This window comes from Sugiyamaella lignohabitans, chromosome B (assembly GCF_001640025.1).
Source record: "Sugiyamaella lignohabitans strain CBS 10342 chromosome B, complete sequence".
In the NCBI taxonomy this organism is placed as follows: Eukaryota; Fungi; Ascomycota; class Dipodascomycetes; order Dipodascales; family Trichomonascaceae; genus Sugiyamaella; species Sugiyamaella lignohabitans.
In genome coordinates this window covers 1,251,509-1,272,481 of record NC_031674.1, presented here as the reverse complement: position 1 = coordinate 1,272,481, position 20,973 = coordinate 1,251,509, and the positions used below count along the sequence as shown (strand labels likewise).

The window sequence follows — 20,973 nt, the reverse complement described above, 5'->3', positions numbered from 1 at the left end:
ACGTCCGTCAGATTCTGCAAATCCGACTGTCTCGCAAAAAGAAAATCAAGACGGAAAAGTTAGAAGTAATACTGGTACTCCACAAACCAACCTTTTTATAACGAACCCAAATGATTAATCCTCTCGAATCTATTTGAAGTAAAATGCGGAGGGATAAAGGTTGCTGATAAGTCAGTTAGCGGGAATTTTGTGCCTGATTAAGTACTGCTGCAGCAGTCAATATTCTTAGCTATTAAACTTCAACGGCGGCGTATTGTGCTGCATTGCAGATTTGCTGCGTTGGGAGATTCAAAGGGAAAAATAACGGTCCCGCTAGACACTTTGAGAGCTTTAATAGGCCTGTCACCTGCCAATCACCTGCACCACTTAATCACCAGGGGCCAATAGCGGGTAAATGCATCCCGACATCGCTCTCGTCACCCCACACCACCACTACGTGCGGTGCCGAACCGCTCCTCTTTCGTTCCGACACCATCTTCCGCAGCCCGACACCGGCACTTGTTTTCGGACTGCGACAACCTAAGCGTTCTGTCATTTGGGGGTCCCTTGCGACTTTACGGAGCTCCCTCGGTGGATGGGCGCCTCCGGCGGCTAGGGCTTCGCCCCAGACCCCGCTGCTCCTCTCGCTCCGCTCGAGTCGGACGTCGAGGGTCCCAGTAACTCCTGCGAAGCAGGAGCAACGGGGTCTGGGGCGGAGCCCCAGCTGCCGGAGACACTTCCGGACCCCTCGTATCGGTACCCGTAGGAGCAAATCCCGTTGAACCGTGAGATGAATGTCCAGAGAAGCTTGTTACCGGGCCCAACATGTGGCTCGTTTAGTGCGAGACGAATGTCAGGTGTGAGTCATGGCTCACCGTTGATATAGGGTGCGCGATATAGAATGCAAAATAGTTAGAAATTACAGGATGCAAAAGAATGTTCGTAAGAACTTTTACTGAAGAGCCCACGGACCATGTTGTTTTGAAGAAAGTCTTTGGCGTTGAGCACACATTCTTTTGTTTTCATTGAAGCAAGACCGGATCGAGCTTTAGAAGTCTTGATCTAGCGTGTTCCAGTTGACACAAAATAGAGAGTTCACTTACTGCCTGTGATTTCCACACTGTCCTTTTTTGGCAGCAGGTGGGTGCTAGCTCAGAGCAACTTCATGAGCACAGCTCGGCTAAATCTCAATTAATATTTGACTTTGAATAACCTCGCCTGCAAGTGCCGAATGACGTCAATTGAAGCATATTTTGTTCCTTAGTGAAGTCATTGGGATCCTGGTGAAAGGCCCAGACTTTATGTTTAGAGCCCGATGATAAGCGAGCGTCGATCCTGTCTGATAGAATTGATGTGGAAGAGGATAACGATTTTGTATTCCATTAAATTCTCCAGCTTCATTCTATTTACAATCCTTCTGGTAACGTGCGGAGCGTTTCGACGAGCGAAGGGTGATAGGAAGGTTTTCAAAAATCTGACCTGTCCGATTGTGTGAAATTTTACAAATGGCGTTATGCTAGAGAGTCTCCGCCTGTATGGAAAAGAGAGAATGGGTACCTGACCAAAAAATGTCAGCGGTCAAGGAACATTTTACTGAGTAGGGAAGATGGATCTGGAAATAGTCCATGTTGCTTACTATCTGGAAGTTACATTGACTACTGCGTTCTACTCAAAGCTGGATCATTGTTTTCTGCGCTCGACAATTCTACTCAATGCCAGCCTAGTGAAACACAACTTCCCGTGTTTCACGCAGTACTTTGCACAATGAGTAGCGGCTCGAATTGCTGAAATTGTCCTGACTCCATCTTTATTATTGTACTAACATCTTGTGCTCTAAGAGCTACATAAAGATGTGCATTCAGATCACAGTTTCCATTTTTCAAATTTGATATTTGTTGGATAAAAAGCAGAACAGTTGTTTTCAAATTCTGTGCGTCTTCAAAGGTGTGTTCTTAATTAGCACGAGAAATGCGACTTCGAGGTTTACTTGTATCTTGTATGTTATCTTGTTAGTTTATGTTGTTGGGATTTCTAACCGTTGATCTGATTTAGCGATGAAAAACAATTTTGAAGGAACTGCTGGTCCGAATGTTTGGTATAGAAATCAATGTGCTTCAGCTCTGAGCAAAGCTAACCGCGTGAGCTTCGAAAGTACTTTTGTAGCCAAAGGTGTAATGTGCAACGGTCAATAGTCTTACGGTTGGAATAAGCATAGATTGGCTATCAAAAAAGAATAAACAATAAATGAAGAAGAGCTCAAGAAGGCTGTTTATTGGATGGAAACCTTGAAATTCTGTCCACTATGCGATCCAGGCAACGAGCGAAGCGAGCAACGGGTCCGGGCGGAGCCCGGCCGCCGGAGGCATCCGGGTCAGTAGAAGACGAGAGAGAGTATATGTATTCAGAAAATCTAGTTAACAAGCTCAACACCAGACTCGACATCGCTGATAGTGACCCAGAAGGCCAAGATCTGGGTGGGAAGGTTGAGTCCGGAATCGTCAGCGTATTGCTCACCATTGAGGTATCCATCTTGGGTGATGAAGTCGTTGTCACTCATGGTGAAGAGGAAGTAGTCATTAGAGCCCTGGGAAGTGGGGACAAGAGCCAAACTCTCCCACTTCTCGTCGAGGTCAGTTGAGTCGTTATCACCACCGTTGTGCAAGCCGACTCTGTTCAATTGGGAGTTATCGTTGTAATCAACAAAAGGAGTTCCAGTAGCAGGAGTTACCTTGCTCTCCAAACTGTCACCATCCTTGGCAACGGGGTTCTTTGCCTCATCATACTTGCTGCCAGCAATGTTGGTAGCAGAAGAGATGTCAAATATCTCGGCGTTTCTGAAAATGGAGGTAGAGTTGGATTGACCCTGTCCACGACCACTATCACGGGGAAGATACAAGAACTGGTGGTCGTTAATGAAGTGGAGTTCACTGGATTCACCGGTACGGGGGTTCTTAGACTCATCAGGGTCCTCGAATTGAGGCAAGACAACAACATACTCACCTACAAGTTGAGGAGAGGAGGCATCAGAGATGTCGTATTGGACCATTCTGGTGTACTCTTCTCTCGTGGCATGGGTACCACCGTCTTGAACCAAAGCAGCTTGCAAGAGAGCGTAAATATAAGTACCGTTAGAACTAATGGAAAGACCCTCGAAACCATGGTTGGCAGAACGTCCTGTATCAGGGTCGGTGGTGCCAGTGAAGTTTGTCTTCTTGTTGATGACAGGGATATAGGCAGCAGGAGGAACAATGGCACTAATAAAAGTACCGTCACTTTCAAAGTGGTAAATATAAGGGCCATACTCATCGGAGACCCAGAAAGAGCCATCACGAGGGTCATGAACAAGACCCTCAAGATCAAGCGCAAGAGCAAGAGTATCGGTACCAGGAAGGTAAGCAGCAGGATAATCGACATCGTTGGAGGTGTAGATTTCAGCAGCATCCAAACCAGTGGTCTCAATACCGTCAGGACCAGTGTACAAGATGGACTTGTCATAAGCCAAAGTGATCTGGTCAGCAGAAGATTGATCAGCAGATCCATAGTAAGGATTCAAGGTAAGGTTGAATTGCTGGATACGACCCTTGTAGTTGACAGTTCCCTCGGTGTTCCAACCACGATCAGGTTGGGTATATAAAACACCAGAGTAGGTACCGTCGGCATTCAAAGTGAATGAGGATTGGTCAAAAGCAATGGCGGATCCAATACCACCGATGGTATCACCAAATTGGTCACGAGCATTGGATGGAAGAGAACCAGCACCGACCAAACCATGGTTGGTGAAGGTGGTAGAACCCACAGTGACAGTGTTTACAACTGGAGCCGAAGAACTTGAAGCGGCAGCAGGAGCAGCAAGTGCTCTAGAGACAAGGGCAGCAGCTACAGTCAATCTCAACATTTTTGTTTTGTTTGTTTGTTCCTTTGTTAAGAAGTTCGACCTGGAACCAGACACTTATCAGGAAATGACCAGTAATTGGAGCAATTATCGGGCCATTTTATATATAAGTTGATTTTAATTCCGCGAAGTTTGTTTGAACATGACTGCCAGTCAGAATTGAGTTTTGTGAACGTGCTAACCTTGTAACGGTGATAATAGCTTGTGATGAACATGACCGACGCCTCGTGCCGTGTCCATGTCGTGCTCAACGGTGATTTTCAGTTCCACCGAGATAATGGGAGATCGTTACAAATAAACAAGAAAAAGTGTGGGCGATCTCCAAGCATGGGCGCATCAATACGTCGATAGAGTTTCATGGGACAGATCAATGGCAGACACAATGGCAAAATAACAATACTTATTTGGATCCAAGTGAAAACTCAATGACGATTGGTTCAGGATATGCAGGAATCCTAATCGCAACCTACCTGGTAATGTCGTATCTCTCGGGAAGTTTACATAATCCAACGGCTGATTTCATGTGAAGATTATTTTCATGCACATACCCGATCTATAACGGCGACAGTGGGCAGGTGTAGAGAACACGTGAAAGTCGCAATGATGAATCGGAAGACAATGCGAGTGTGATAGGCAGCGGACATTCATGGTCTCCACAGTTGATGATCGAGGCATTTAACAGACCAAAGAGCGTGAAGCATTTTGGAAGTTCGTAGCTATAATTGTCAAGATTGAGAAACTAAACACAATATTAAAATATGACAATTGAATATGATAATATATTGGCAGACCGAGTGGTAAATTTAGTGAGGGGGAGGCATTATTAAGAATAAATATGAGTTGCAGAGGGAAGAGGCCGTATCTGAAATAAGAACAATGCGCATTCATGCAGCAAAGTCAAGACTTTTCATGCAGGGGTACGACGTTTGAGCTAACCTCGCCGTGACAGATGCACGAGATGCAGGGTATGACAGGGTCCAAATCGGCGTGGAGCACCGAAAGCCAGGACAGGCTCAACGTTTTACAAAATCGAGCAACTGTTGGCTGTTGGCGGGGTCTCCCGCTGCAGAGATTGATTCCAGGACCGCTGGTCCAAAGTGAGAAAGAAATCCGGGGCTTACAAATCAAAAGAATAAAAACAAAATAATAAATAAAAAAACACAAAAATTCAGATTATTTTCTAAAATGGCACCAACACCACCCTCGTCTTCTCCTTCTCGATAGTCATTAAAGCAATTCAGGGATCCCAAGATAACGACTCGAGCGAAGCGAGAGGAGCAATGGGGTCTGGGGCAACGCCCCAGCCGCCGGAGGCAGACCCACCTCACGCTTTTATTCTACAAGCTCGACCCCCTGAGAGACGCCTCCCAAAGTCACCCAGAACGCAAGGATCTGGGTAGGCATGTTAAGTCCAGAGTCGTCCTTGTATTTTTGGCCATTGAGATATCCGTTCTGGGTGATAAAATCATTGTCGCTCATGGTGAACAGGAAGTAATCGTTTGGCGCGTTGAAAGTGGGCACGAGGGCTAGACTCTCCCATTTCTCGTCGAGATCGTTTGAACTGCCCGCGTTGCTGTTTTGCATCCCGACTCGCGCCAGTTGGGTACTGTCGTCGTAGTTGACAAATGGAGTACCAGTAGCAGCAACCACGCCCGAGTCAAGGTTTTTTCCATCAGGAGCCACTGGGTTACTTGAATTGTCGTATTTCGAACCGGCGATATTAGTAGCGGAGCTGATATCGAAGATTTCAGCGTTGCGGAAGATCGAGGTGCCGTTAGACTGGCCCTGGCCACGACCGCTGTCTCGTGGAAGATACAAAAACTGGTTATCGTTGATGAAATGCAGTTCACTAGACTCGCCAGTTCTGGGATTCTTGGCCTCAGCAGGGTCGTTGAATTGCGGAAGAACAACCACATATTCGCCTTCAAGTTTGGGTTCGCCAAATGGATTGCTAATGTCGTACTTGACAAGTCTGGTGTACTCTTCTCTGGTAGCATGAGTTCCACCATCCTGAACCAACGCAGCTTGTAATAAAGCATACAGGTATCTTCCATCTGAAGAAATGGACAGACCCTCGAAACCATGATTTGACTCACGACCCACATCAGGGTCGGTGTTACCAGTAAAGTTCTTGACTCCATTGATATATGGAATATAAGCGTCAGGAGGTACAATGACGTTCTGGTATCTCCCATTACAATCGAAATGGTAGATATAAGGGCCGTATTCGTCCGACACCCAGAACGAGCCGTCTCGAGGATCATGAACCAAACCCTCTAAATCCAAAGCCAGAGCCTTTTGATTAGAATTAGGCAAAAAAGCGGCTGGAAAGTCAATGCCATGAGAAGTATAAATCTCTCCAGCATCCAAACCAGTTGTCTCAATACCATTTGGACCACTATACTTAGTAGACTTTTGATAATTGAGACTGATCTGGTTATTAGCGGACTGGGCATTCTGGCCGTAATAAGGGTTGAGTTTCAAACTGAACTCATGAACCCTGGCATGATAATTCGTAGTTCCCTCGGTGTTCCAACCACGATCCGGTTGAGCATACAGAACACCCGAATAAGAACCGTCGAAATTCTTTTTGAACGAGAACTGGTCAAAAGCAATCGCCGAGCCAATCCCGCCAATCGTGTCGCCGAACTGGTCACGCAAATCCGATGGAAGAGACCCCGCACCCACGAGACCATGGTTCGTGAACGTGTTCCCACCGACCTTGACCGTATTCACCACCGGCGACTGGGCTGGCGGAGTTCCCCATCCCGGGATGCCAAATGCAGGTGCAGGTGCAGCCAGGGCCCCTGGCAGTAGCAGACTAGCGAGAGCAGTTAGCTTCAGCATCTCCCACTTTTCACACTCAGACTCGAACTCGAACTTCTCACACTCAATTTCACTAGCACTAGCTCAATTGACGTGCCACGATCTCACAGACCGCACAAAAACACAAAAAACACCGAAAACACGCCTCCAGAGCCACAATCCGACCCTAACAAAAGTACTCAAACAACCAGCTTCACCAGCTTCACCGTTTTCCGACCATATCCGCCTGTTCTCCGCCATCCCCTGCTATTTAAACTGAACGTCCTATTCATACCCCGCAGAACCCACCCCCATCTCTCAGCCAGTAACCGCGACCCGTTCGCGAACGTGCCCCCAGCCCATGCAAAAGGCCCAGCGCCGTCTCATCTCCCTCCCCCAGGGGGAACCAGCCCTGCCTCCGGCGGCTGGGGCTCCGCCCCAGACCCCGCTGCTCCTCTCGCTTCGCTCGAGTCGTTCCTCGAGGGGTCACCCACGCCGCTCCGCGAAGCGGAGCACAACCAGGGTCTGGGGCGGAGCCCCAGCCGCCGGAGGCAGTCCCCCCTCCCTACCCCTCGCTCTTTGTTCGGCCCAGTTGGGGTCTGTGTCTCAGGTGCGGGGCGGCGAGTGTGTTCTGCGTGTTGATCGCGCCAGCGAGGGGTGCGGTATCGGGGAGACCACGAGCGTTACCGGGACTGGGGTGAGTTTGTGCCTCCGGCGGCCGGGGCTCCGCCCCAGACCCTGGTTGTGCTCCGCTTAGCGGAGCGGTGTGGGGACCCCCTAGCACCGACTCGAGCGAAGCGAGACGAGCCACGGGGTCTGGGGCAGAGCCCCAGCCGCCGGAGGCAGGCCCCCACCTATCCGCGACCCCAACCCCAAGACGCATTTTTTTTTCTTCTCCGCCGGCATTAGTGTGGTGAGAACTGGTAGTCAGATCTACTGACCTCATCATCGACAGACCCCTCTCCTTCCTTACCGCACTAAGCCAAGATTTGCTGGCAGGCTAATTGCACTGGCCGCCGATCGCCACTAGTCCCAAGCCGGCGAAACGCTCGAAATGCAAGTATGTCAAAAGACGTTTTATGCACACATCCATGCATGCCCCCAATCTCTACGTTTGCTCAGGGGAGAGGGTCTGCTTCCAGCAGCTGGGGGCTCTGCCCCAGACCCCGTGGCTTCTCTCGCTTCGCTCGAGTCGGTACTATGGGTCCCCACGCCGCTCCGCGAAGCGGAGCACAACCAGGGTCTGGGGCGGAGCCCCAGCCGCCGGAGGCATGTGCCCCCTGTAGACATTTTTCCGGGCTGAGACAGTGTCTCGGGGGGAGGGGTGCAGCCTCCGGCGGCTGGGGCTCTGCCCCAGACCCCGTGGCTCCTCTCGCTGCGCTCGAGTCGGTGCTAGGAAGGTCCAGGCCGCTCGCGGAGCGAGCACAACCAGGGTCTGGGGCGGAGCCCCAGCCGCCGGAGGCACAAACTCACCCCAGAATTCAGCCACGGGGTCTGGGGCAGAGCCCCAGCCGTCGGAAGCACGACGCCCGGTCGCACGACAGTCCGGGGTGCCATTAAAGGCACAATGCATTTCGGGTGCTCAGGGGGAAAATTTTTTTTTTTTTTCTCGCTACAAACCCCCGCTAGCTCGCCTGATGCTAGTGTTTCACTGCATGGTCGCTAGTGAGAAAATGTGAGAAAGGGAGGAGACATGTGCCGCGGCCGTAGTGTGTTTTTCCGGGCTGGATGCTGCTGCGAGGGGCCGGCGGCTGGGTCCGGCTCGTGGGTGAGTGAGTGGTTGATTTGTGAGGGTCGAGTGGGACTGGGAGATCGGTCGGGTCGCAATTGACCGGAAAATTGGTACATGGATTTTGTTTGTTTACAGTTTGTTTATAGATGAAAAAAGTTTTTTTGACAGATGACGGATTATGATCTGTTTAGTAATAGCTAGGGGGCAGGCTCCCCTCACTGCACAGGAGGCCCCTCACTTTACAGTTCTAGGCTAGCAAAGACGAGCTTATCGACAAACCTTAGTTGCAAAAAAAGTTCTATCGTACAGAAAACCTTGTCGACCCCCACCTGCATGCCACAGCAGAGGAGCGCGAGCGCCACTGCGCGCCACGAATGACTAGTGTCGGTATTCTCGCTTGAGTCTCGTTTCATATTACATGTACATATGAAAATTTGTTTTTATGCATGATTTTTTTCACTGCTGTGTTCCTGTCCTTCTAGTTTTTGTCGTGTGCATGGCCACACACGCCTTGGCACCATCCCCGCCAGACCCCGGCGTAAACTACGGTCCGCGCGAGCTAATGCGCGCTGTTGCTTCTGTGCTGCTGCTGCAACTCTCTGCCACACTAACCATAGTGGGCCGACCACTGCCGGCTATAAAACATGCCACTGCTCGCCCTCTCCCTCCCTCTCATCACCCCACCGGTCTCCGGCTCCACCCACGCCGCTCGCGAAGCGAGCACAACCAGGGTCTGGGGCGGAGCCCCAGCCGCCGGAGGCACACTCCCAGCCCCGCTTCGCGGTGGACCGGTCAGTCAGTTTCTGCCGAACCACCTGTACACCCGGCTATCGCTGCACGCATCTGCACGCTATATTAGCTTATTGTGTGCCCAAGGGGGACGCAGACCGCTGGAAATGCCCGTTTGGTCAGCCCGCGCTCGCTGCTTTCCGGCCGGTCAACGAGGGGACGAGGGGAGGGTGAGGGGGAGGGGGGAAAAGGGGGGCCTGCCTCCGGCGGCTGGGGCTCCGCCCCAGACCCTGGTTGTGCTCGCTTCGCGAGCGGCGTAGGGTGAGGGCGGAGAGGGGTGGACGAGGGAAGGGGAGAGGGGAAAGAAGGAGGGGGGGCTGGAGCTCCGAGGCCGGCAGACCTGTCAGCAGCTGTGCAACTGCAGCCCAGTTGGGTCTCATCGCCACATCAGCCAACCTTTTTTTTTCCCAAACCCATCCTTTTTCTTGCATTTGAACATTAATCCCGTTAACGCCAGCCTTATTATTAGCAGGTGCGCTGCTGCTGCTGCTGCTGCTGGCAGAAATAAAAAGCAATGGCCCGAATTTAGGTATTGAGAAGGGTTTATTTTATTTTTCTGTATTTCTAGACTTTCCTATTGAATCCTGATATTTTCAGTAGTGTTTTTGTGTATTAGTGGGCTTTTTTGCTAATTTACATTTCCCAGCGATATTGGTTTCTGTTTGTCTGTCCTCCCTTTTTTCACTAATTTTTTTTCATTTGGATTTCAAATTATCACTTATTTTCTTCTGTCAATTTTTTTTTTAGATTGGTTTTATTTTTGGTGGTCTTCCTCTTTTTGCTCACTTTCCCATTCTAAGGTGGTGTGTGCTTGTACTACTATTACTATACTGCTACTTCTATTTTCTGCTAGCAACCGGTTCAGCATACGACATTCCCACACTCAGTTCTTCACTTAGATAATTTTTACCAAAAGGGTCTCAATAATCGCCATTTTTTCCGACTCTTTTTTTTTCCAATTTACCTGGTTTTATTGGTCTGCCCAAGAGCAAAACTTCGGATATTCACTGAACTGTGTGTGTCTCTGGTCGTTCAGTGGTCTGAGTCATATTATCTGAGTCGACTGGTGCTACTGATTCAAAATAACATCTGACTTGGTTTTCTTTGCTAGATTCTGAGTCTTGTTTATTGGGTTTTTGGTTTGAATTCTCGTTTGACAACGGTTAGTGTTGGTTGAGTCACCTTTTGATTGAAACTGTCGGTTCAACTGTCAGTTCAGTTACAGGTTCGATTTACAGTTTGACTATTTGTTCGACGGTCTGGTGATTGTTTGTTCGGTTGTATTCGACTGTTTGAGTAACTGGTTCGACTGTCTGGTTATAGTGTGTTCCGGTTGTGTTTTTTGCGCTTCCGCACTGTTGCTCTGTCACCAACATCAATCCAATTCTAGAAATAATATTCGACTTCTCATTTGATAGCAAGCTGTAAGTCATAACTTCCGCGAGATTTTGGCAATTAGTTACGAATAACTGGTAATTAGCAACTGGTAATTGGTAGCTCGTGGCTGGGTACTAACTTGGAGCTAGAATTTAACCGTTTGTACTATTGACCTTCACAATGTCTGAATTTTCTTCTCAACTTCACAACCTCCTGGTAGAGGCGCAACGAACGCTGGAATCTCAGGATAGAATCGACAATATAGCCAAAAGAATGCAAACAGCTGATCTGCTCGGAATGCAATATAAAGAGAGTCCTATTGATTTGGGCTATGTCATGGACTTGGATAATGGCTATTTGAGCTACGGTTCTCAGACTAACTCTCTATTAACTCCATTAGATACCAGTCCTGAAAGCAATGGCGAGGGTCCTTCTCCTCTCAATGACGGTAGTATTAGTGCGTCTTTATACGACGGTATTCATGGACTCATGAAAAAGTCTGCTTTAGGCTCTGGAGATGGCATGAATATCAACAATAACAACAACAACAACCAAAGCTCGACTGATATGTCTTTGGCTGCTCAAAGTTTGCTTTCTCCTTCTGAAGGATCCGACTCGCCTATGGAAGGAGTTACCACCATGAACCAACAACAGCAACAACCTAGTAATAACAGCAATAATGCTACTGGTTATAACCCTAGTGGCGTGATAAATGTACCTGGTCATGTTAATAACAATGGTTCCATGCCAATGGATGGCTACTCTTATCAAGGTTCTCAGGCTGGTCCTGGTACGTCGACTACTGACCCAAGTCATCGATTAACAACTGCTAGCATCAATATTCGACACGATGCTACTGCCACTACAACTCCTGCTCAGTACGACAACTCGTTCAGCTTTACTCATTCCGGTGATGAAGATGTGACCAAACAAAATAATGCATTTGAGTTCTCTTTGGATCCTCTGACCATTGAAGGACTTTCTGGATCTATCTCCTCGTCATACCAAGATTTTTTCAACCAAGACGCTTCTCAGGATTTGTCAGGCCAGTTCACTGCTAATCAAAACTTTTACAACAACCCTAATAGTAAAATGTCCAGTACAAGTCATAGTCGCAACAGCAGTATTGTCGACAACCCCAACTCGAACTCGTTTTCGTTTGGTAATGGGTTCTCTTTCTTCGATCCTGTGTCCAACAAGTCATCAAGTGCATTGAACTCGGGCTTTTCCAGTTTATCTGTCAGTCCCAATGTCAGTTCTAGCGGGTTCAGATCCAGAAGATCCATTTCCCACCTCACCAAATCCAGAAGATCCAGCATGATAGGCGCTGCTCCCAGTAGTATTTCTGGCAGTGTTCCTCGTACTCATTTCGAACTGTTTGATGAGTACGATGAGACGAACTCGAACATGGTTACTCCTATGCTATCACCTGAAGCACTGTCACCGTCCGTCGGTTCACCTGTTTCAACTACCAACCAAATGTCCTTTTCCATGAACCACATTAGCGAAATGTACGGTACTGTGCCCAATCCAGCCTTTTCTCCTAAGAAAATTGCCCGAACCGAGTCTCAAATCAATGCTTCATCGCTACTGCATCAAAGTCTTCTAAAGAGAACACCAAGCGAAGCGCGGGTTTCTCAAATCCAACAGACAAACTCTGCACTTCAAAGTCAACTTCAACAGCAATTAAAGCAGCAGCAACAGCAACAGCAGCAATCTCAAGTCCAACAACAATCTGCTATATCGCAAGATTCTCCATCACCTAATACCTCATCAGGAGTGACATCTCCTGTCCCTGCAACTGTGAAAGCTGTACCAGTGAAAGCTCCTGTTCAACCTAACCAACCAAAACTTGAACAAATCTCTGCTTCAGCACCAGCAACTTCTGTTTCTGATGCCGCTGCCGCTGCTGCTGATAACCGACCTCCCCCAGAATGTACCAACTGTCATACCCGTACCACTCCTCTATGGAGAAGAAACGCCGAAGGTCAACCCTTATGTAACGCATGTGGTCTGTTTCTCAAGTTACACGGTGAAGTCCGTCCATTGTCATTAAAGACTGACTTTATCAAGAAACGAAACAGAGGACCTGGATCGTCTGCATCTTCACAAGGATCCAATTCACGAGAAGGAAGTATGACCAACATCGCGTCCTGGGGTTCTCAAGCATCTACATCGGTCTCATCAGGTGCCATTCCAATTACCACACGACAGGCGGGACCTACATCTGTCGCTTCAAGTGGAAGCTCCTGGTCAGCCGTCAATGCTCGTTCTGCTGCTTCGTTACAAAGAACGTCAGTCACTCACGTTCCTATTGCACCCAAACCAATAGCTCTTGCACCGGCACCTCCGCGTCAAACTTCTGGTATCGATTTGAAACCACAGTCTTTGAATGAATACCGTATGCAGAAACTTCGACGAGCCAGTGGCGGTGTCAACAAACCCATCAGCCGTCAGAACTCGCTCAACTCGGTCTCCTCCGTCAAACTCGAATCAGCCAGTCCCATCTCCATCTCTCCCCGTGTCCAGCAACCATCCAAACCCACCGTCTCCATCTCCTCAACCCCCGTGGCCGTCACCCCCAACGGCATGCGCCATCTCAGCACCGGCCCCTCATCGGTCCCACGCTCCGACGCCCATCCCACACCTCCACCCGCCCAACCGACCTCGGTCGAGGCTGACAGCAAATGGAACTGGCTGAAAATGTGACCGTCCCCTAACTATCCACGAAATGAGAAACGAACATCGAACATAATGATATAATGTATTAGATCTGTACTATCTTTATGGGGGGCCTTTGTGCCTCCGGCGGCTGGGGCTCCGCCCCAGACCCTGGTTGCTCCTGCTTCGCAGGAGTTGGCAGGGACAGAGGTGGGACCCTGCGTTATCTTTTGGAGATCATGCAGGGTCGGCCTGATCACCTAACCCTTATCGGGGTAAGAATCGCGTGATTTTGACGGCGAGGGCGGCGAGGGCGGGCCGTTTGGCCTGAAAGTTGGGCTCTGGTTTGTCAGTCGAAGTGCGGTGCCCCGGCTGGCAGTTTGAAGGGCTCGGACCGTCTCAGTTGCACGAGAGTCCGGCATCTGATCGCACCACCGGTAACAACCCCGAAAAAACCGAACAAAAACCCGAGTCAAACCCTAGTCGTCAGGGACCCCCACGGAAACTCTTCGAGCGAAGCTCGAAGAGCCACGGGGTCTGGGGCGGAGCCCCAGCTGCCGGAGGCATCGACCCCCCCTGGAGCTGAGACCTAACCCACGAGAGGTTCATGATCCACGAGGAACAGCAACCAGCCCTGCCAAGTTCACCACCGGCCAGTGAAATTTGGTTTGTGGAGAAAAGAGTGAGCACGGTTGCGATTTTCTAGTGAAGAACCGATGGATTCGATGTTGGCGCGCCCGAAAACGCCACCTGCTGGTTTGTCGGGGTCTGGGACGGTAGCTACCAGCAGTCCTCGTAAGTCGCCCGCTACTGGAAGTGAGGTGACGGCTATGTCGACATCTTCGATAGCCGATAAGTTAATTGGTTTAGGGACCCCTCGAAACGGTGATGTTAGTGGCGTCAATGGTTCGGCGTCAGGATCAGGTGGTTCAGGCGCAGTTGGGTCAGGAGCTCCAATGACTTTTGGTTCAAGCAGCAGCGGGGGTGGAGCAGCGGGGACGAGTAGCATGCCAAATATCTGTCTCCATATCGCACTTCGACCTGAATCCAATGAAACAACGCCGAATGTAGTGATTGATTTCCTCAAACAGGCGGAGGAACAGTATGGTTTTGAAAAAATCCATCCAGATAGTCGAACGGCTCAAGACCTCTTGAATGACGAGGACGATGTCGATGATGATGATAATGAAGATATTGATCTTACAGGCGAACCAGCAGGCCAAAACGGGTCTGCTACAGGTGCCAGTAATACTCCTGCAAATAGCGGCGGTAATGCCCCATCGAAACGAGGTCGGATAGAAGGTAAATATGACCTTCACGACCCGTTTATCGATGACAGCGAGCTGCAATGGGAAGAACAGGCCGCGTCGACAAAAGACGGCTTTTTCGTGTATTCTGGTCCGTTAGTTCAAGAAGGAGAACAACCACAGATAGAACGAGCAGACGGAAGTCTAAAAAAGACCAAAGATGACAAGTCTACCACCGGGACTAAGAAAGGGCCTCGCAAGAAGAAAGACGATTCCACTGCCGCTAGTACATCTTCTTCTTCTGGTGGTGCTGCTGGTGGTGCTAAAGATAAAGAAACAAATGCTGTAAATGGAGGTACAAATACTGGTACTAACGGAACAGCCAATGGATCAGGATCAGGAAGTACATCAACAGCAACTGGTACAAAGAGACCAAAAGCCACAAAACAAGCAGCTGGTGATAAAGACGGAGCACCTGCGAAAAAGAAAGCCAAAACGGCAGCTTCTGCTGCGACAGCTGCTGAGAAAAAAGAGAAAGCTGCTGCTAAGAAAGCGGCTGCTGGCGAAGCCAAGCCCAAGAAAGAGAAGAAAGAGCCTAAACTCAAGCAGACTAAACTCGGTGATAAAGCGGCAGCTACCAAAGTGAAAAAAGAAGCCACCACTGCCGCTGTAAATGCTACATCTGCCGTGTCTACGCCCACAGTCCAGACACCATCCGAAGTATCTGATGCGTCTGCATCACCACAGGTCTCTGTTCCATCGACCGCAACAACTGCGAAAGCACCAATCACACAGCCAACTGGGCCCATTCTCATTGCACCAAAACCTGTCTCTGTACCCTCAACAACCCCAATAGCACCAAATCCCGCTACTTCCACGAACCCAACACCTGCACCGACCGCACCAGATCCCGTCATTGACCTCACCGACTCGCGACCGTCATCCCCAGCGCCAGCACCTCCACTCACACCCCAACAACAGGCCCGCACGTCGGCCTCCATCGCCAACCTCCTGATATAATCGTGCCTCTAATTGACGACCTTATGACCAACCACTGGCCCGGGACCCGTGCCTCCGGCGGCTGGGGCTCTGCCCCAGACCCCGTGGCTCCTGCTTCGCAGGAGATGGCTGGGACCCGAGACGCAACGACTCGAGCGAAGCGAGAGGAGCAGCGGGGTCTGGGGCGCAGCCCCAGACGCCGGAGGCATGCCCTTTTCAACCTATTAATATATATAATAAATAAGAAATACAAACACGGGATTAGTCTAGACGTCTTCTTTTGAGGCTCTCGAGGGAGAGGGTCAAGAAGCCCTGGCGCTGGCGGTACGCTTCTTTGGCACGGTCGTCGAGAGAGGTGGATGGTGCTGCCAGCAATTTGGTCACGTCGCTGACGAACTGGGTCAGGAACTGCTTATCGGTTTCGACGAGGGTGATGAAGTTGATCCATGACAGGAGCACTGGTAGGCAGTCGGATAGGATGCCGCCGGACTCGTGAACTTCGTCGCTGGTGCCTTTCACGAGCTTTTCAATGATCTGAGTTCTTTCCTTGGTGAGAACAATCACAGCAGGAACGACACCGTCAGGGGTGGGTGATGACGAATTGACGGACAGTGAGCTTATACCGTCGGAAAGACTGTCAACTGTGGTAGCTGAGGCCCTTCTGAGGGCAGGTGACACAATAGGACCAGAGCTGGCGGCTCCAGTTCGGCGTGGAAGTGCTAGACTCTTGAGAATACGCACCGTGGCATCTTTGACGTTCTCGAAAGGACAGTATGTAAGAGTGTCGACAATAAAATCAAACGACACTTGAGGGTTGTGAAGTGATAGCAGCTTGGCAGTCAGCGAGTACGCAATGAATCTCGACTCTTTATCAGATGAAGTCGCTGAAAGAACCATCAGCGATTGCAAGTACGCAGCAAAATCGTCGGATGGGATTTTACGTACTTCTTCAGCGGTGATGTTTCTTGCAAGCCATTGGGCCCAAAAGAGCGATGCGTCTTGGATACCAAGTGGAGTGTTGGATCCGCTGGTGCTGTACTTACGGTAGAATCGAAGTGACAGCTTAACCAGTTCTGAAAATGTCAAGTCGTTGTCTGTCTGTTGTCTATAGTCGAATCTCACTTGTGTAGCAAGAAGGAAAATACCTTCTTCTGACAGATCTGAAAACATGGACTTGGGTTTGTCCTGTTCAGAAGCTTCTGTTGCCTCGTTATCTTCATCTTCCTCTTTTATTGTGTCCGTCTTCAGATCGCGCTGGGTACCTAGTGGCTCCTTTTTATCAACAAGCTCTTTCAAGAGCTTGATAACATCCATATCAAACGAATATGTCAATTGCGAGAATCGTTCAATACACTCGGTTATCCGTCCCGTGTACAAATGTAATTCATATGGAGTAGAGTTTCCACTGGCATCCGTCTTCAATTCGTAGTATAGTCTTTGAGCCCATTGAACAGAGAATCTTTGGAAGGTGAAATCAGCAATCCAAGTAACAAAACTCTGAAGTAGCTTCTGTTGGATATCAATCTCACTCTGTGGGTACTGTAGAATTCGGTCGACAGATGGCTCTTCTCCCACCTCCACACCTGTATCATAGTCTCTGGCAAAGGTAAACAGTCTACGAAGCAAAACACCTAAAGAGAGAAGTTTCATGTTCTCGAGATTGGATGCTACAAACGACAGCAATACGGTAATGGCTGTAGCTAAGAATCTTGATGGATACTGAACATCGATTCGTCTCAATGAAAAGAACATTAGTTCAAAAGCCAAATAAAACTTCATATCAGCATATCGTTCCTTAATCTCAGTCTCCGGGTCATCTTCATCACCATCCGAACACACCTGCATAGTAGAAAGGGCCTCAACACCCTTGAGAAACAGTTCTTTGGGATTACCTCTTTCACAGAGAATAGTGAATATTCTCATGACAAGTTTAATATGAACACTGCTAGCCAAATATTCTGAAAAGTTATACTCCGATTCCACATATTCGAGAAGTGGAATGGGCAAATCCCAGCCGATCTCCTGCACCAAAACATTATCAGCCTCAAGAACCTCGAGCAAAGCCTCGAGAATTTCCTGTCTTTCATCATCAGAGTATCGACTGGGATCCTCCATTGTCTCTTCAAGCACTGTAGCATATGATATATAATCATTGTACTTGGCAGCATCCTTAGCAGCCTGTCTTATAATTTCAGGAGCCGACAAAGTAGTGCTATTAGAATCGTCTTCGTCTTCGTCTTCGTCTTCATCCTTAGTATCATCGTCATTGCCAAGACCAACCTTTCCTGTGACATTTCTAGGTGGTAGCTTAGGAGCTTGAAAGGCAGTGCTAGGAGTAGGAGTGAGATCATTGTCTTCTTCCTCATCGTCATCCTCATCTTCTTTGTTATGTTGGTCTTCAGCCGGAGCATAATCTTTTTCAATTGTTGGTGTTACTTTTTCAGACTGTTCAGATCCAATGGACTTGTCTATGGAAGTAGTATTCTTTCCAGTATCTGAAGAGTTTTGATTCTTGTCAGTCAATTGCGACACTAGGTCTTGAGCGGTCTTAACGGCTGACTCTGTTGCCTTTGTAGTCTCGGAAGAACTCATCCTGCTCAATTTTCGTTTACTTCCTTGTCTAGTTTCTTTTCTAGCTCTATCCAATCACAAAATATATCCAAAATACAAATTATAATATCCAAAAAATTAGCCAGCTCAAACAGATGGAGACTGATAGGGTATAATCAATCAGTTGACAACTAACTGATGACCATCGTTGTGTTTTGGTGATTCCCATCAGCCGCACACGTTGAACTTTAGTGGGCAGATCCGAGTCGGAAATTGAGAGCTCGGGTAATGCTACCACAGTCTCAACCCCGTTTATATCCCACTGAGCTCTTATTTCAGTGTGAATCTGACATATATCCAAGTTTCCCTACCCATAAAAATTCTAAAAATTACCAACGGGAGACCCGACCACCAATCAATGACTACTCTATATGCCAAGTAGGGCAGGGGTGAATAAAGATCCTCATGCAACCCTGCAGCAAATATTGCTAGAATTTAACCAGCTGTCAATGCTCTAATTACCACTATATTTCTAGACAAAATGAGAAAAATCCTTCCAAATAGGACAATTACTTTCCAAAGAGAGAGATTACCAAAAAAAATTGTCGTAAGGCATTCCAGACCCACAGAAACGTATTTTCCCTCTGGCAAGTCATATGCAGGGTGCATAGACCCTACATAAAATGACCAGGAAGAATCCAACCCCAGCACACTCAATTTCCACACCGAAAACAATTCCGACCCCCCAACCTCCCACACCGACACGCACTCTCCTGCGAAGCAGGAGCCATGGGGTCTGGGGCTTCGCCCCAGCCGCCGGAGGCAACCCGGCCCCCCAGCTACCCAGGGCTGTTTAGAACATTATATGCCTTAAAGCAGGACAGACATGCATAACCGCCTTAATTCGTCATATCAAAATATTGTTGCGTCTGGTTCGGTATCAGTTCCGTATCCAGAAGGTTTATTATCAGTTCTTCTATCAGAGACGAGATTCGAGTTTGATTGATTCGAATTTGTCAGGACCGGCTGCCAACCACTGCTCACCATCTCGGGTATACTTGACTAGTTTATTTCTAGTAGATCCTGACTCATTTGACATTATTCATTAGAATTAACGACCCCCACTCAAATGTTCAGACCCGGACCTGCCTTTCGACAATCGGCCCAGGGCTTGAAAAGACTCACGTCTGGCAGTTTGTCTCCCAGTTTAGTGGTATTTCGACAAGCCAGTGTTTTATCCACTGGTCGTTGGAGTTCTATTCGTACTTCGAGACCCACTGTCGTCGCTACTGCCGCCCCCACCCGAAGTCAGCGGTTCTACTCTCCTCTTTGCATTGATAAGCCTGCCAAGGTCTATGAATTTGCTGATGTCAAGAAACTGTCTGACGCCAAAGAACATCCTGGGGTGATTCTTGTAGACGTTCGTGAACCGCATGAATATAAAGAAGGCCATATTCCTTCTGCTATCAATATCCCATACAACTCGTCACCTGGCGCCCTCGGTCTCGAGCCAGAAGACTTTGAAGAAACTTTCGGTTTCTCTAAACCGTCCCCCGAATCCAAACTTGTATTCTACTGTCTCGGAGGTGTTCGAAGCTCGGCTTCTGAGGGTCTTGCCGCTACATATGGTTATCAATGGTAAGTATCTTCTTTCTCAGCATATATCTTCTCACAGAGCTGGCAGCTTGCGGCTTCAATTGGCTTGAAATTTATACTAACTGTGCCAGTCGTGGTAACTACATCGGATCTTGGCAAGACTGGGTTAACAACAACGGAGAGAAGGAGGTCTAAAACTCGACTTCTCCTAGATTGTTTGACCCAGTAGCCCTGCTACATCAACCTCCTCCCAGCATTTTCCTTGATTAGACTTTTGTTTTGATAGCCCCTTCTCTTCTTCTTCTCCCTCTTTGCCGTGCCGCCTGATGACCACCACTAACGACGTACTCTACTCTCTCCCCTACTCTTCTAATACTGGTATCCCGGTGTCGCATCCTGTAAATTGTAATCTGATATACGCTGATGACCGATTTTTACGTTGTGTGGTCAGACTGCCTCCGGCGGCTGGGGCTCCGCCCCAGACCCCGTGGCTCGCTTCGCTCGTTTTTCCGACGTCCCACGAGCGTCTTTGAGGATGGAATGGATTATTGACATAAAATTGCGGATACAGAATCTGTACGGCGGTACAGGGTAGAAACACCAGCTACCGGAGGCAGCTGTTGGTGAAAGAAATGATAGTTAATAAATAAGTTACGCTCTACGTTGCAAAGGCATTTGCTTGCGTTCTTTGGCAGTGTTCTTCTTGCGACGACGCTCAAGAGCATGGTTGACATCTTTCTTCTTCATGGTCTTGAACTTCTCGGTGAGAACAAGCTTCTTGAGCTCTGACTTCTTTAGATGGTAATTGTTCTTACGGGCTTCCTTCGTATGCTTGGCGATGACCTCTCGTTCAAAGTCCCGGTCCTTGAATGTCTTCAGTCGGGATTCTAATGCTTGAATTGCTGTTTTTAGTTTCGACTTCTCGTTCTCGTCTTTTGTCGTTTTAACCATCTTCTTCATATCCTGGAGCTCTTTCTCTCGATACTCATTCAGAAAAGCATAGTTCTTTCTAGTCTCTTGCAAATCGGATTTACCATATGCGGGGTCAAATCGAATATCTCTATACAGACTGCTACTAGTTTTCTTGTTCACCAAACCAGGAACTTCTCGAATCCATGACACCGGCTTTTTAAATGACGATTCGGCTGGCGCATGCTTGCTACGTCGCTTATGTGAGCCTGAGGACGAAGCTGATGATTCTTCTGGTGGACCATCCGAGTCAGAATCGGAGTTTCCTTGTTCATCCTCTTCGCTATCATATCTCCTTTGCTCTTCTTCTAACGACTTTTGTGCTTTTGATAATGCTCCAAACGAGAGAGATTTGATATCTATAATCAACATGTTAG

The 20,973-nt window shown here is 48.6% G+C and overlaps 7 protein-coding genes across 7 annotated transcripts; 3 read left to right on the top strand and 4 right to left on the bottom strand.

Annotated features, from left to right (window-relative positions):
* Positions 1-2,389: 2,389 nt before the first annotated feature.
* On the bottom strand, positions 2,390-3,874 carry AWJ20_2415 (uncharacterized protein; the record flags this gene model as incomplete). The annotated part of the gene is made up of 1 exon (XM_018879357.1): positions 2,390-3,874. One exon carries the CDS (start codon positions 3,872-3,874, stop codon positions 2,390-2,392), a length of 1,485 nt encoding a protein of 494 aa, XP_018737281.1.
* Positions 3,875-5,203: 1,329 nt separating this feature from the next.
* On the bottom strand, positions 5,204-6,718 carry AWJ20_2414 (uncharacterized protein; the record flags this gene model as incomplete). Its single annotated transcript, XM_018879356.1, has 1 exon — positions 5,204-6,718. One exon carries the CDS (start codon positions 6,716-6,718, stop codon positions 5,204-5,206), a length of 1,515 nt encoding a protein of 504 aa, XP_018737280.1.
* Positions 6,719-10,847: 4,129 nt separating this feature from the next.
* Positions 10,848-13,283, top strand: GAT1 (Gat1p; the record flags this gene model as incomplete). Its single annotated transcript, XM_018879355.1, has 1 exon — positions 10,848-13,283. One exon carries the CDS (start codon positions 10,848-10,850, stop codon positions 13,281-13,283), a length of 2,436 nt encoding a protein of 811 aa, XP_018737279.1.
* Positions 13,284-13,960: 677 nt separating this feature from the next.
* HPC2 (Hpc2p) lies at positions 13,961-15,502 on the top strand (the record flags this gene model as incomplete). Its single annotated transcript, XM_018879354.1, has 1 exon — positions 13,961-15,502. One exon carries the CDS (start codon positions 13,961-13,963, stop codon positions 15,500-15,502), a length of 1,542 nt encoding a protein of 513 aa, XP_018737278.1.
* A 240-nt stretch (positions 15,503-15,742) lies between these two features.
* Positions 15,743-18,073, bottom strand: YBP1 (Ybp1p; the record flags this gene model as incomplete). The annotated part of the gene is made up of 1 exon (XM_018879353.1): positions 15,743-18,073. One exon carries the CDS (start codon positions 18,071-18,073, stop codon positions 15,743-15,745), a length of 2,331 nt encoding a protein of 776 aa, XP_018737277.1.
* A 1,087-nt stretch (positions 18,074-19,160) lies between these two features.
* Positions 19,161-19,673, top strand: RDL2 (Rdl2p; the record flags this gene model as incomplete). Its single annotated transcript, XM_018879352.1, has 1 exon — positions 19,161-19,673. The coding sequence occupies one exon, from the start codon at positions 19,161-19,163 to the stop codon at positions 19,671-19,673; it is 513 nt and encodes a 170-aa protein (XP_018737276.1).
* A 605-nt stretch (positions 19,674-20,278) lies between these two features.
* On the bottom strand, positions 20,279-20,968 carry RRP36 (Rrp36p; the record flags this gene model as incomplete). The annotated part of the gene is made up of 1 exon (XM_018879350.1): positions 20,279-20,968. The coding sequence occupies one exon, from the start codon at positions 20,966-20,968 to the stop codon at positions 20,279-20,281; it is 690 nt and encodes a 229-aa protein (XP_018737275.1).
* Positions 20,969-20,973: the final 5 nt, after the last annotated feature.